Source organism: Vigna radiata, chromosome 1, assembly GCF_000741045.1.
Source record: "Vigna radiata var. radiata cultivar VC1973A chromosome 1, Vradiata_ver6, whole genome shotgun sequence".
Taxonomy (NCBI): Eukaryota; Viridiplantae; Streptophyta; class Magnoliopsida; order Fabales; family Fabaceae; genus Vigna; species Vigna radiata.
In genome coordinates this window covers 12,132,170-12,147,541 of record NC_028351.1, presented here as the reverse complement: position 1 = coordinate 12,147,541, position 15,372 = coordinate 12,132,170, and the positions used below count along the sequence as shown (strand labels likewise).

The following is a 15,372-nucleotide window of genomic DNA, read 5'->3' as shown; positions in this document are numbered from 1 at the left end:
ATATATATATATATATATATATATATATATATATATATATATATATATATACAAACTTATCCAAAATTTAAAGCACCTTTAGTTTTATGATGCTTTCAATTTGCTATTATAGAATTTTTTTTCTCCGATTTTTATATCACTGTGATTTTGAGTTAAAGCTTCCATTCTCAACGTTTTGAAAGGAAGATTCTTCTTCTTTTTCTTTTCTAATGTGATCGTATACTCCTCTTGACTATGCCTTTAACTTTTTCTTTTACCACATACCTATATTTACTTTCAATAGTATTACTTAAGGTTAATCTGTTCCAAATACCCAAATATTTTATTGTATTTTCCGCTCAATAATTAATTAACACGTTTAATTGCCACTTAATTATGGCAATTTAACTAAAGGGTAAAAGAGTTCTATGCTTTCTTTTTAATCCCTCTTTTGCAAGTATGAGTAGAATTCTTGTCCAATACTCCAACTCCCCAAATAATAATAAGGTATTTTTTATCACAAAAAACCACATAAAATTTATAAATATTATAAGATCCAATTGAAAAGTTTGAGAGAGCCAACAAAATTATATCATATATAGCTTGTGAAATAAGAAAAAAAAACATAATGTTTTAGAATAATCTAATGATTTTTTTCATATACGTGATTTTGACTAATAATCTTCTCTCCCTCGCACATAATCATTTTAAAAACATACATGTTTCTGAATATTATGACTTCATATACGAAAATTGATCGATCTCAAAACCCTATTGTGAGAAAACCTAAAGAGAAACAAATCATGATGTTGGTTTAGAGAAGAAAAATAAGATAGAACAAGTGAAATTTATTATCATTTTTGAAGAACAATGAATCAAATTAAGAATCATAAAGAAGTATATATGCATGCACTTACAAAGCCAATCTCCAACATAGACATGTTCTTGGGCAGAGCATTCAGTGTAGTTCACATCATGATTATTGTTCCAACCTTTGGAGCCTCCCACCTTATGAAGCACCGGATTTCCCATCACCACCAATGACAACCACCCCATCATCACTACACTCACCATCACCACCATCATGTTCTTCCATATCGCCATTGTTCGATCGAACAAACAACAAACACAGATAGATAGATAGATAGACAGATAGATAGATAGATAGATAGATAGACAGATAGATAAAGAGAGATATTGATATGATCTTCGCACCTCTTAGTTAGTGTTTGATCTCTTCATCAGAAACATAAGTGATAGATGTGTGACTTAAATAATGTGGAGAAAATGAGATGAATGAAGCATGTGTAAAAAGTGGAGCATAGATAATGACGCTTTTTAAAGTTATGAAATGGTGCATAAGAAGAAGAACAGCCTCAGGGAAAGCTGAAACGTAAAGTAGAGGCGTGTTTGGAATCAACAAATATTATTCGTGCATTGTTGGAACAATGTAGGATCCCATGGTTTTTGTTTTTTGTTTTTTTCTCTTCTTGGAATTGAGTGTTAACGATTGATTAACTCACTCATTGTTGTCTTTTAATGCAATTAAAGTTAATAATAACTGCCAAATTAATACTAATCATGATGTTGTTCATAACAATGCTTCCATTTTAAACCCGGTGTAACGTTTTGCTTATTTTGATATTTTAAAAAAAAATATATTTACATATTGTTATTATAGTTTCTGTCATTTAACTATCTAGTTAATTAAACTTTTTATGCTTTTACACATTCGAAATTTTCAAAACAATAGTGCCCTTTACCCTTTTTTCAAAGTTTAAAGTAATGGGAAATTTGTTAAATTAAAAGGCATGAGCATTATTTTGTTAAATTAAACAATCAAGTAATCGTTGATCTTTTAAATATTTCAACAAATTCTATTTTTTTTTTCACTGATGTTAATGCTATCATTAACGATTAACGATTTTGACGTTGAGAGTATATATCAACGACATATTTGTGTGTTGTTTTCTTTTATAGGTGATAGATGACAACATTATAAGAAATGTTATTATAAGGTCGCTTCTTGAAAATAGTATAATTTTTTATATGATCAAGATTTTACAGTATAATGTAAAATTAGATATTTATGTTAGGTTTGTATACAACTAACGTAAATATGGAGTTTTATGTTAGATTTTGAAGCATTTGACATAAATATGTTTATATTAGGATATTGTATTCTTTCTTTTTAGCATTACTTTAGTATAATTTTCTCTTTTTTTTACGTTTGTGAAGGTTGTGGAAGTGACTTTTGTCTTAATCGGTGATTTGTAGGCATAAGTGTGTTATTGAAATAAGTGTTTTAGATTTATTATTATTATTATTATTATTATTATTATTATTATTATTATTATTATTATTATTATTGAAAATTGAAATTAAAATTGAAATTGTATCTTTTTAGGTAGTTAAATTGGGGTCTCTAAATACAAAACCGCAACTTTTCAGTATCTATTCAGTATTACTTGGGTTCTCTAAGATTTTATTATTATTATATTTGGTTATTCTTGATAATTATATTAACTTCATCTATCATATTAATATTAATATATATTAGTGTATGACTGGTTATGATATATTAAGCTAATAATATTTTGTAGAAATAATTTGGATCCACTGTAATTTGGGATTACTTTGAAAAAAATATTATTTTTACAATATATTTTTAATAAAATTTAATTATTAATTATTTATAAATAATTATTTATTATCTAAAAAAAAAATTTTGAGTCAAACATTTATTTAATAAAATAAAAAAAATTCAATTTTATTTTACGACACCAAATAAACTAATATTAAAGTTACTTATAAATCTATTTCAATAAAATTTTGATATTTGATTAATTTAACGTGTCTTATATATATTTTTAGATAATTTTAACATTCTGCAGTTTGAATGTGTCATATATATATATATATATATATATATATATATATATATATATATATATATATATATATATATATATATATATATATATATATATATATATATATATATATATATATATATATATTTATATATTTATTTATTTATTTATTTATTTATTGTTGGTTACTACTTATACACTACAAAAATGTTGAAATTTTACTGGAGGTTTGTTTCCGGTAGTTCCGGAAACTTTCGGTAAGTTTTGGCGGTTTCCATGAAACGTTAAATTATAAATATTTTTTTAAAAAACTATTTTCACTTATTTTGAGTTCATTTCTTCGTCTCTCCTTTGACTTTTCATTTCCACTTCGACTCTTCATCTTTGTCAGCCATTATCTTCTTCACGTCGTCATTTATCGTACCACCTTCATTAGATCTCCATCTTCTTCACCTTCCAGTCACCACCTCGCGCCTGTATCAATCACCGCGAGTCATCAGAATCTACAACAACGGTATTTTTGTTCCCTCATTGAATCAAAACGCAAAGTCCTAAATCACCACCACAATCTAAGAACAAATTAACCACAAATCACAAATCAGCACCTGCAAAAACCCAAAAATCGCATTGCGCCACCCAAACTGTGAAAACACGGTTCCGTCTTGAAGAAAAGAGGTTGGAAGGGTTTTTGCGGCGCACCATTTCTTGCTTCACTCAGTTTTTCATGGTTCTACCAACAAGTTTCATGACTTACCTTGAAATGGTGTCGTTGAAGTTGGAGTTGGAGGAACCGTTGCAAGAAGAGCATGCTCCTCTCAGTAAGTGTTTCAAACCTTCATTCGCTTCACAAGAGGTTTTTTTATCTTTTTCAATATCATTATTCTCTTTCTAAGATAGATACATAAGCCTATGCCAGGGGTCTAACAATTTTAATCTTTGAACGAGCATTGACAGTAATATAAACCTGAGATCATAGAAGAACATTAAACGAATTGGGCCTGATCCAGTATGAGGCCCAATAACCCTTTGCTGATAGGATAAGTGAGAAAAGTCTCACTCTGTCGAGAACTTTCCTTCGAGTCAGACAACACGATTGAGGGAAAGAAGACTAGGGCGTGAAGAGGAAGCTGGAGCTTGGCCTGAAGTAATCTCTGGAGGAGGCGATCTCCCAACGTGATGAAGAATAGAAGAAGACGATGAAGACAAAAAAACAGAGGAGCGTCTCAAGTAAATGGAAAAGTACTTTATTTATGTTTCAGAGAAAACGATATATTTTTGGTAGAGACCGTGATGTATGTTGTTCTATGTGTAAAAATAAAAGAAAGGAACTCTATTTATAGAGTTCACGGGGATATGGGAAAGGGGGATACACCAGTTATGAAATCCTAACTGAAAATTACTAACAGAGGTGTGATTACTGTATTTAACAGTAATTCACCGAATAACTAACTTCAAGAGCCTCCCCTCAAGCTGGATGGTGGATGGTGATCAGTCCAAGCTTGGGAACGATGGACTTGAACCGAACCCGATGTGGGAACTTTGTAAAGATGTCTGCGAGTTGTTCATCTGAACGAATAGGGAGAAGACGTAGAGCGTTAGCTTGTATTTTCTCACGAACGACGTGACAATCAAGCTCAATATGCTTGGTTCGTTCGTGAAAGCTTTGGTTGTGGGCTATGTGCCTTGCAGATTTATTATCACAGTAGAGAGCTGGAGTCCTGACTTGCTGCACTTGTAAGTCGTTCAATAGATATTTGATCCACTGTATTTCACAAGCAGTGGCTGCTAGAGCCCTGTATTCCGCCTCTGTAGAGGACCTAGAAACTTGCTCTATTTCTTGGATTTCCATGAGATGAGTGATGATCCAAGGAAAACACAAAACCGCGTAGTAGACCTTCTGGTAGTAGGACACGTTGCCCAATCTGAGTCACTGAATGCCTTTAAATGTATAGGTGATCCAGCTGAAAAGAACAATCCTTTTGATGGTTTAGACTTGATGTACCGAGAATATGTTGGACAGCCCGAAAATGAAAATCAGTGGGTGATTGCATGAACTGGCTCAATAGGTTAATTGAAAAACACAAATCAGGTCTAGTGTTAGATAGATAAAGCAACTTCCCTATCAGTCTTCTGTAGGGGCTTGGATCCTCTAGGTAGTTCTCCTTTTTGTATAGAGAACTCGTGTCACTTAGGAAGGGAGTGGTGCAGGGCTTGCAACCTAACATCACTGTCTCCTTAAGAATATCTATAGCATATTTTCTCTGAGATAAATGGATTCCTTTCTTAAACCTTGCTACTTCAAGCCCAAGAAAATATTTGAGTTCCCCTAGATTCTTTATATGGAACCTGTTGTGTAAAAGGTTTTTGATGTGACCGATTTCCTCCATGGAATTTCCTGCCAACACAATGTCATCCACATAGACAAGCAAAGCTGTGAAACTAGTATTTGTTCTTTTGATAAAAAGAGAGTGATCTGATTTAGACTGCACATACTTAACAGAAATGAGAAATGTAGACAGTTTTTCAAACCACTGCCTACTAGCTTGCTTTAGACCATATAGGGACTTAGTAAGCCTGCAAACTTGGCCCTCTTTGTGAGCATTCAGACCAGGTGGTGGTTCCATGTACACTTCCTCATTTAGGTCTCCATGTAGGAAGGCGTTATCCACATCCAATTGATGCAAAAACCAGTTCTTGGATGCTGCCAGTGCAATAAGCAGTCTCATTGTAGTCAACTTAGCAACAGGGGAAAAAGTGTCTAGGAAGTCTATTCCTTCTTGTTGGGTATACCCCTTTGCCACAAGGCGAGCTTTATGTCTTTCGATAGTACCATCAGCCTTATATTTTACCTTATACACCCATCTGCATCCTATTGCAGTTTTCCCTGGAGGAAGTTCAATAAAAAACCAAGTGTTATTTTCTTCCAAAGCCTTGATTTCCTTCTGCATAGCATCTGCCCACTCACATACACCTTTGGCTTCTTTATAAGACCGAGGTTCAATGTTGGCAGCCACAGCCATAGTATACTTCAGATGTTTCTCTGTCAAAGATTCACAAGACAATAAATCAGAGATGGGATAGGGTGTTTTTAGATTGTTCTTTATAGTCAGGGATTGATTAACCTAATGCATATAGTCATCCAGATATCTTGGGTGTTTTCTGATTCTGTCTGACCTTCTATGCCCAATATCTTCTGCATTGCCTCCAGCTTGACTCCCAATGTTATCCTGGTTAGTGTCACTTTGCTCTGTTTGCCTTTCTGCATATCTTTCACTATTTCCAGCAACAGTACTGCTCATGGGATCATTAAGAAAAGCAGTTATGTCTGCTTCTTGGTTGTTTATTCTTGTACTGTTTTACTTATCTTTCCAAGGAAAAACGTCTTCATAGAAGACAACATTCCTTCTTATGAATAATTCCCTCGTGTGGATGTCAAGAACAGTATAACCCTTGACTCCACTCTTGTACCCGAGAAAGACGCATTTTGTAGCTCTTGGCTCGAGTTTATTTTTGCCACCCTCAAGGGTGGAAGCAAAACAAAGGCAGCCAAAAGTTTTGAGGTTCAGATAAGTAGGTTGAGTGTTATAAATGAGATCATGTGGAGTTTTCCCTTTAAGTATGGGAGTGGGTAACCTATTTATAAGGTAAACAACATGGTTGGCAGCATAGGACCAATAAGCATTGGGTAAACTGGATTGAAACATAAGACTACGAGTTACATTAAGAATATGTTGGTGTTTACGCTCCACCACAAAGTTTTGCTCAGGGGTTTCTACACAACTAGTTTGGTGATTGATCCCATAAGAATCATACAAGTCGGTATAGTTGAACTCAGGTCCATTATCGGACCTAATAGTTTTAATCACCTTACCAAATTGATTCTTCACCCTAACAACGAAATTTTGTAGTAGACTCCTAGTCTGTCCTTTATTGCTCATTAAAAATACCCAAGTGTGTCGGCTATAATCATCTACAATAGTAAGAAAGTACTTGTGACCGTGAATAGAAGGAATAGAAAGTGGACCCCATATATCACAATGTATAAGATCAAAGCATTCAGCAAATAAAGAAACAGTTATAGGAAAGGGCAATTTATGTTGCTTGGCATAGTGACAAACATCACAAACAATGTTAGCATTCATTTGCACATAAGGAAAATGTTCACATATCTGTTTTACAATTTTATGTCCAGGATGGCCTAGCCTATAATGCCACAAATTTATGTCAACATTTCTAAAAGAGAAAACAGTTTTGGAAATGTAATTCTGATCAGGATTGGGAAAGTCTTGTAGGTAGTAGAGGCCTTTGTAAGGGCTAGCACACCCAATCATCTTCAATGTAGCATTCTCCCTTATCTGGCAATCCTTAGAAGAAAAAGTTAGACTGTAATTTAAGTCTTTTGTAAGACTTTGAACAGAGATTAGATTGAATGAAAAAGCAGGAATGTATAAAAAGGATAAAACTGCTAGAAAACTGAACTGTCCCTGCATATTTGGCTGTAATAACAGTATTATTAGGTAGCCTAACAATTATGGGTTTAATTTTATAGAAAGTTACAAAGTTTTCTTTCTCATGGGACACATGATTTGTGGCCCCAGTATCAATAATCTAAGAAAGAGTACCTGGATCACCTTCCTTATCATTGCTTTGCATGTGATTGACATTGTGGCTGGGCTCATTAGTTTTCTCAATCAGTCTTTTTTGTACCGGTTATGGGTTGAACCGGTGTAAAGGAAAAGATGGTCATTAACCTACAAAAACAACCTTAGGTGAGACGAAAAGAAAGTATTTTTTTAACTTTTATTCAGTTTCTTTTGTATTTTTTTCATAAATTTATTTTCTTCCAATTGTTTCAACCTTCTAAACAATGTGAGCGACATTTTTTTTTTAATTTGACTTTGTGTTTTCCTTCACTTTTCAATGCAAAGGTGTTTCAGTCTTAATTAATATTTTTCAAATATTAGAAATATTTTTTATGTTTAAAACAAATTAAAAAACCACTAGTACAAAAATCATATTTTATGACGTACAAAAACNAACTATGACGTACATAGTTTTGTATGTTATAATAGGTGATGAGTCAATATTTTCTCGACTTTACTTAGTTTATTGTGCTAGAATTAATTAGGGAATTGTCCTTAAATGTCCAAGTATTTTCCCCGTTTCTGCTAATTGTGCTTAATTTGACCAGAAATTTTAATTTTAATTAATTTGAATTTTCTGAACTAATTATTTGCATTATTATTTTCAGGGAAAATTTTGAAAACATAATTTGGAACATTTGGAGGAGACAAAATAATTAGATTAGGTTTAGAATATTTTGTTTTTATTTTGTTAAAAAAAAAAGAAGAAGAAAAAAAAAGAAAACAAAAAGAAAAAGAAAAAAATAGAAAAAAAAAAGAAAAAAAAAGAAACTTATTTAAAGGAAGAAGTGCCAGTGAATTTGATTTTAGCATATATGATGATTCCATTTAAAGGCATCCGGTGTTTTTATTTTAAATTAAAGCTTTTATTTTAATTGCTACATTTGGAAAGCAAATTGGGAGAATGCAGGCTTTCTTTGACTCCCACGGCCCCAAAGCCATTCCACGTACACAGCAACATACCTTCAATTAATTCATGCGGCCCACCAGTGTTGGAGAAATGGTGCTGGATAAATTGCACGGGCAGCAGCGTCTTGGGAGCTGTATCCAGCAGCTTCCAAAAGTCCAGCAAGTGTTATGATCCAGCTAGCAGCAAATGTGAATGAAAGAAAATTTCATTTCTTAAAATTTGGGTAGGGCACAGTGTTGTCTCGGTACGTAAAGGGAATATAAAAAAAATAGAGCCGCCACTTAAGAGAATATATCTTTCTGGGGAAGAGAACACAATACTTGGAGAGGCTCACGGACATTGAGGATGGAGGGCTACGGTTGAGCTCCATAGGGTTCTTATTTTTTTTTACTTCCTGCTTAAAATTAGGAGAATTTCCATTCCATAAACTTGTTCATTTAAATATACTTTGTGTTTGGCGGTGATTTATTTTTTTTACTCTTGCTGTTGTCCGTGAGTTTGAATTGGAATATGAACTTTTGATTTAAGTTTTTATTTAGCTCTTGATACTATTTCCATTTGAATTAAATTTTGGTGCTTCAGTCCTGCGTTGATGTTCTAATTACTGGATTGCATTAATAAAAGTAACTAGCTCATTTAATTCATTTCAATGTTGACGCATTTTAGGAATTTTAAGTGCGGATTTGGTGATGAACTTAGCATTCACTTTTTAATTTACATTTCATGCATTTATAATTTAATTTACTTTTTACATTTCATGCATGCTTAATTAATTTTAGGACGGTTATTTTTTGTAGTGTCTTATCTTTTATTTTTTATTTTTTATTTTAATTTTAATTCTAATCTTTATTTTAATGATTTTAATTATATTTGGTTGTGTTTAATTTTTATTTTAATTTAGTTCAATATTTATCACAAAAACAACTTCAAACCCTCTTCCCCCACTGTGTTAGACCTGATTCTGAACCGCAGTTGGTCCTTGTGAGACGACCTAGGAGTCACTTCCTAGTTTATACTGCTCTTTAATTGCACATCAAATTTGATTGGGCGGCGACACTCATCAAATTTTGGCGCCGTTGCCGGGGAGCTCAACCGTAATTTTATGACGTAGCAAAAGTTTACTAAATTAATGTATTTCAATAAATAAGAAAGAAAAATTTATAAATTTTATATTTTTCTAAAAAATATATTAATAATTGAAGTATAAATTGAAGATTCTAAATTAGGTAAAAATAAATTAATTAAATTGAATGATATATAAGAACAAAAATCACATATTAAATCCAATAAAATACATGTTACAACGTCCCCAAATATATGTTAAAGAGATATATAATTAAGACGTCGTCATGAACAATATATGTTACGTAAATTTTTGCTACGTCATAAAATGAATGTGTAGACATATTATAACGTACAAAACTATGTACATCATAGTTTGTTTTTGTACGTCATAAAATATGATTTTTGTACTAGTGTTAACATGCACTTGAATGGAATTCAAGTAACACTCACATTTCTCTACAACAAAGATTTTCCCGCCTTTTTCTACCTTGCCACTTACGTAAGGTAGAAACCCCTCCCCCTCATCAACCCTCACGGTTCTTCTCCAAAACCAATCTTATTCCTTTAACAAACCACTGATGAAACCCAATAGTGTAATATTGTCTTAATCATTACATGAAAATAGTTGATTGAACACTTGAAAAAATTCATTCATTATTCAAAACATTGACACCGATTCAACCCATAACCGTTACAAAAATCGTCTCTCATCTTTTTCTTTACACTGGTGCAACCTACGACCGGTACAAAAATCGTCTTCATCTTTTCCTTTACACCGGTTCAAACCATAACCGGTTCAAAAATCGGTTTTAAGAGACGCTTTATGAACCAGTTATGGATTGAACCGGTGTAAAGAAAAAACGGTTATCGGTTATAGGTTTCACCGTTGTAAAGAAAAAACGGTTATCGGTTGCACCGGTGTAAAGAAAAAGATGAGACGATTTTTGTAACGGTTATCGGTTGAACCGGTGTAAAGAAAAAGATGAGAGACGGTTTTTGTAACGATTATCGGATTAAACGGTGTAAAGAAAAAGATGATAGATGATTTTTGACCAGGTTATGGATTGAACCGGTGTAAAGAAAAAGATGAGAGACGATTTTTAAACCGGTTATGGTTTGAACCGGTGTAAAGAAAAAGATGAGAGACGATTTTTGTAACGGTTATGGAGCTGTTCCAACAGTAAATGATGGCCCATGAAAATGTGTTGCATGAAAACTAAAGAGTGGTAGTATAAATACCTTGGTAATCTGTTCCAATCATCATTTCTTTTTTTTTTTCTCTTGGAGTAATGGTACCACACATGAATGATGTGCACAACCACGCGCGCCTTCAGCAAAAAATTTATTTGTATGAGTTTTTTTTAAAGATTAATTGAAAAAAAATTTAGAATTTTTACAAATTAATTTAAAAATAAACTTTTGACTTTTTGAAGCTAAGCGATATAATACTCGGAGTCGGAGCTAGAATCTGTAACGCTCCCATTTTCTCTCGCTGTAACCGACACTTCTCTCTAATGGCTTCGTTGACGAGGCCAAGCGCGGCTTCTCTCGCCCGGAGATGTACAAGGAGAACCTCGCCGACACCGTCGACGCCTACGACCGCCACGTGTTCCTATGCTACAAGAACCACAGCGTGTGGCCGCCTCGCATCGAGGCCTTCGAGGCCGATCCCCTTCCAAAACGCGTCGCCAGTGTCTGGAAAAGCTTGCAAAAACGACGTCGCCGTCAAGGTTTGGTTTCTGATTTTTATTTTGCTGCATTGATTTGAAGTTTGACCAATTCGTAAATCGGATCGTGAGACGAAAATCACGGTGTGCTGAGGGTGTGCGAGGCACGTGAGGAGGCCGGTTTCGTCGATGGCCATTGTCCTATAAAAAGAGCCTTAGGTGAAACGTAAATAATCTTTTTACAGCGTTTCAATCCATAACCGGTTAAAAAATCATCTCTCATATTTTCCTTTACACCGGTTCATTCCATAACCGGTTCAAAAATCGTCTCTCATCTTTTCTTTTACACCCGTTCAACCCATAAAGGTTCAAAAATCGTCTCTCATCTTTTTCTTTACACCGGTTCAATCCATAACCGGTTTAAAAATCCTCTCTCATCTTTTTCTTTACACCGGTTCAATCCATAACCGGTTCAAAAATTGTCTTTCATCTTTTTCTTTACACCGGCACCGGTTCAATCCATAACAGGTTCAATAATCGTCTCTCATCTTTTTCTTTACATCGGTTCAACCCATAACCGGTTCAAATAGTGGATGATAGAGGGAATATTTACATAGCAGACACATTGAATATGGCCATCAGAAAAATCAGTGATGAAGGTATACACACAAGATTCCTTGGAATCTCATGCTGCTTAAGAATGAAATGAGTGAACCAATATGCTGAAATTCTCAAAATAGAAGACCATCTATGTTTACATAACTATACTATTCTTAACCTCCTAATGGATTCCATCTTTCTATACTGTCTTGATGCGAGAAATTATTGCATTCTTCATGACTTGGTATGGTCCAAGACTGTGATTCAAACCATTTTTTGAATGACATGTGACTTAATTTTCTTAATATGCTCAACTCAATCACATGCCTTTTGTGTAGGGGTTACCACCATTGCAGGTGGAAAATGGGGCCATGCAGGAGGCCATGTTGATGGTCCAAGTGAGGATGCCATGTTGATGGATTGCATCTAATGTTTTTAATAAAGCAGGATTTATTTCCTTTTGAAGTTTTTAGTTAAATGATTCTCCATTTTTATTTAAAAGGAATATACTGGTTAAAATTAAAGTTTAAAAGTTCAAAATTAAATATTTTTTTATAAATAAAATTTAAATAATTTATTATAACAAAATTGCATCGATTTTTCTTGAAATTCTTTTGAAAGAAATTCATATTTTTTCTGGTTTGAAAGGAATATCTCTATATCGAAATAAAATAATAGTTATTTTTATTTATGTTCATACTTGTATATTTTTACAGCATATTTATATTTATATTAAAATCACATTTAAATGTAATAAGTTAAACTGAACAAAACACTGTCGTATTTAGCTTAGTGGAGGTTGGTACTTTTTGTTTTATTCTCTATCTTGTATGAAATTGGTAATTTGAATAATTTACATTTTGCTTTTAAAGACAAAAGTATAAAATAAAATAAAACAAAAAAACATTCTTAAGATTCATAAACTATGGAGTGTGGAATTATCAAGATATCAATGTTAATTTCTGGATGGCTGGGGACAATGTCGTCTTGCTTCCAGTGATTAGATTAAATTATATATCATAGTTGTATCCTATTAATGAAACCGAATTTCCAATTTGTTTGTTCTATGCATATAATTAATTTGTTTGTTAATCAGTGGAACAATCTCTTTGCACGTTGTAAGATTCTGCAGAGTAGCAATAGCATCAAGCTGAGACTGAGTGCTATAATCGCTGTTGATTACAAACCCAACCCAGAAGAAGCAATTGCTACCTTATTTGCTTTGCAAGAAGAGAGAGTAAGCATGGCTGCCAAAGTCAAGTCTGCTGCTCTCTGCCTATCACAATGGAGGAGACTCAGCAGAACTGCCAAACTTCCATACTTTAACTTTCCTTCAATGGAAGCAAACGCAGTGAGCTTTTGATGGGTTCTATATTTTTGGTCAATTTTCTACTGATTTTGTGCTTCTGCTTTAATGCTATAGGTTTGCTTATAGCTGAGACTAGGACTCTGGAAAGATTTTCAAAAGAATTTTTTCCGTAAAGAAGTTATTAGTTTTTAAAAGATTTTATTACATTGTAATGTTTTCTTAATGAATTTTTTTATAAGACTTTTATAATTAATATATATAGAATTTTCAAAATATGAAATCATAAGATTTGAAATTATTTTATGGATCCACAATAGTTAAAAGGATTTCATGCATTTAAAAAGAAATCATAAGTATCTATTTATTTACCTTTTAAAGTGAAATGCATCTCAACTTATTATTATACAAATTACATAAGTTACATAAATAAAAGTAATTTTTTTATAGGAAATGTTAATATTTTTGTAAACCATCAAAGAAACAAACAAATGTTTGATAAAATTTGTTATTTATTTCTTCTTTTTCTTTGAATTTGTCAATTCCCTTAGAAACTATTTCGTGTGTTCCTTTTCAGTTTTACATTTTAAATGATTTTTTTAATTAAATTATCAATTTTGTTTGGATAAGTCAATAAAAATAGGGTAAAATAAAAGAATAAAAAGATAATAATTAATGTGAGTAAAAAGATAAAATAAATTTTTAAAAAACATCAATATAAAATATTTTTAAAATATTTTGATTTTTAAATAAAGGAATGATTAATATAATAATAATTTGAATCAATATTACGTTAATAATTATAAACAATAATTAAGAATAATATATTAATATTATACTATAATTTGTTACGTTAGTTTTTTTTCTAAAAAGAAAAAAAATGATTTTCAAAATGAATAAAGTTTTTGATAATAATTATAATTAATGTCTGAAATATTATTTGATTTTTTATGTCTAAAATATTATTTGATTTTTTTTTATAACCAAAACTATTTTTAAGTCTGTTAAAAAAGTTGATTTGTTTTTCTGGTAACCAAAACTATTTTGAAGTCAGTTAGAAAATGGGAGTACACTTGGAAATGAAATATGTTAAAAGATATTTTTAAGTTCGTTAAAAAAAAGTAAGTAACAGATGTAAAAATATGATTTTTATTTACAAAACTACCACAGTATATTTTTTAAGTCTAATTTTCTTCTAAACAGACTTAAATTCACAAATTTAATAAGCATTAGTGCATATTTCAATATTTGTATATAAATACGTACTCAGTCGTAGAAAAAAGAAACTTTGAAGAAAAAGAGAATATAAAGGAAAATAATTGTACTTAAAATTTTTTATAAAAATATTATTTTTTTCTCTTTTTATTGTACTTAAAATCTTTTATAAAAGTATTATTTTTTAAAAATTCATAAAAATAATGTATTCTTTAGTATCTTTTGATGTTGGTTATATCTCTCATCATCTCGTAATATTTATTATTTAATCTCATCTCTTTCGCACCTTTTTGCATTAAGGTTGGTCATTTTTTTCTCTGTGTGATTTCATTGTTCTTTTTCAATCTTAATGCATATATATGTTTGGATTGAATCTGAATGCATGAACATATGAATTGAATGTATGGATATATAGATTGGATGTAAAAGTTGTATAATTAAATATAAATAAGTATGAATTTTTGGAATGATTACTGTAAAAAGAGACTCAAAGGCCTTAAGCCCTCCGGCATGCCACATTTCGAATTGCTGTTATGTTTTTTCTTTTTATGTTTTTTTTTTTAATTTTTGTGTTTTTATTATGTTTAATTTTATTTTAATTTGATTTGTTTTTAATTTTTAATTTGTATTTATATGTTTAAATTTTGATTTTTTTATATTAAATATTTGTTAATTACTTTTCAAAATATATCCATGCTTATTTAGGTTTTTCTTGATATTTGGTCAATATGGTGCTACAAAATGAAATTATTTATATATACATTTTTTTACTTAGTAAAGAGATTATTTTATTTTTTTGTTTGTTTTTTTACTCTGTCTTTTATTTTTTTTTATTCAGAAACAAAGAAGATGAATCCTCATCCGGTAGACAGAGAAGTTATTAAGATACATGTGCTTGATAGCTTTGCGTACTTTTGGAAAGGAAAATACGAGAGCGCTATTCAGGAAAATAGGACGGCAATAACATTTTTAAGATTCTGGTTAAGATTACCCTTGGCTTCAGTTCCACCGTCTCGGCCTCCAACGAAATCTACTAGAACAAAATTTACTAGAACGAAATCTTCTAGATTAACGAAATCTTCTAGATTTCTCCCTGATGAACTCATAGAAGAAA

At 31.6% G+C, this 15,372-nt stretch overlaps 2 protein-coding genes across 3 annotated transcripts in view; one reads left to right on the top strand and one right to left on the bottom strand.

Moving 5' to 3' along the window:
* Positions 1-1,125, bottom strand: part of LOC106757590 (lamin-like protein) — a 2,816-nt gene extending 1,691 nt beyond the window's left edge. For both annotated transcript variants that reach the window (XM_022778469.1, XM_022778473.1), the window contains exon 1: positions 897-1,125. In XM_022778469.1, coding sequence (XP_022634190.1) covers positions 897-937 — 41 coding nt within the window. In that variant the 5' untranslated portion in view covers positions 938-1,125. The remainder of the gene's footprint in view (positions 1-896) is intronic.
* Positions 1,126-10,958: 9,833 nt separating this feature from the next.
* On the top strand, positions 10,959-15,150 carry LOC111241266. The gene is made up of 3 exons (XM_022778462.1): positions 10,959-11,200; positions 12,861-13,088; positions 15,097-15,150. The coding sequence occupies exons 1-3, from the start codon at positions 10,985-10,987 to the stop codon at positions 15,109-15,111; spliced, it is 459 nt and encodes a 152-aa protein (XP_022634183.1). The 5' UTR covers positions 10,959-10,984; the 3' UTR covers positions 15,112-15,150.
* Positions 15,151-15,372: the final 222 nt, after the last annotated feature.

Bases quoted from the DNA above. Each gene is read 5' to 3' on its own strand.
- LOC111241266 (XM_022778462.1), top strand. From the start codon at position 10,985: ATGGCTTCGTTGACGAGGCCAAGCGCGGCTTCTCTCGCCCGGAGATGT. The intron at 11,201-12,860 runs GTTTGGTTTCTG...GCACGTTGTAAG, and splicing joins AAAACGACGTCGCCGTCAAG to ATTCTGCAGAGTAGCAATAG.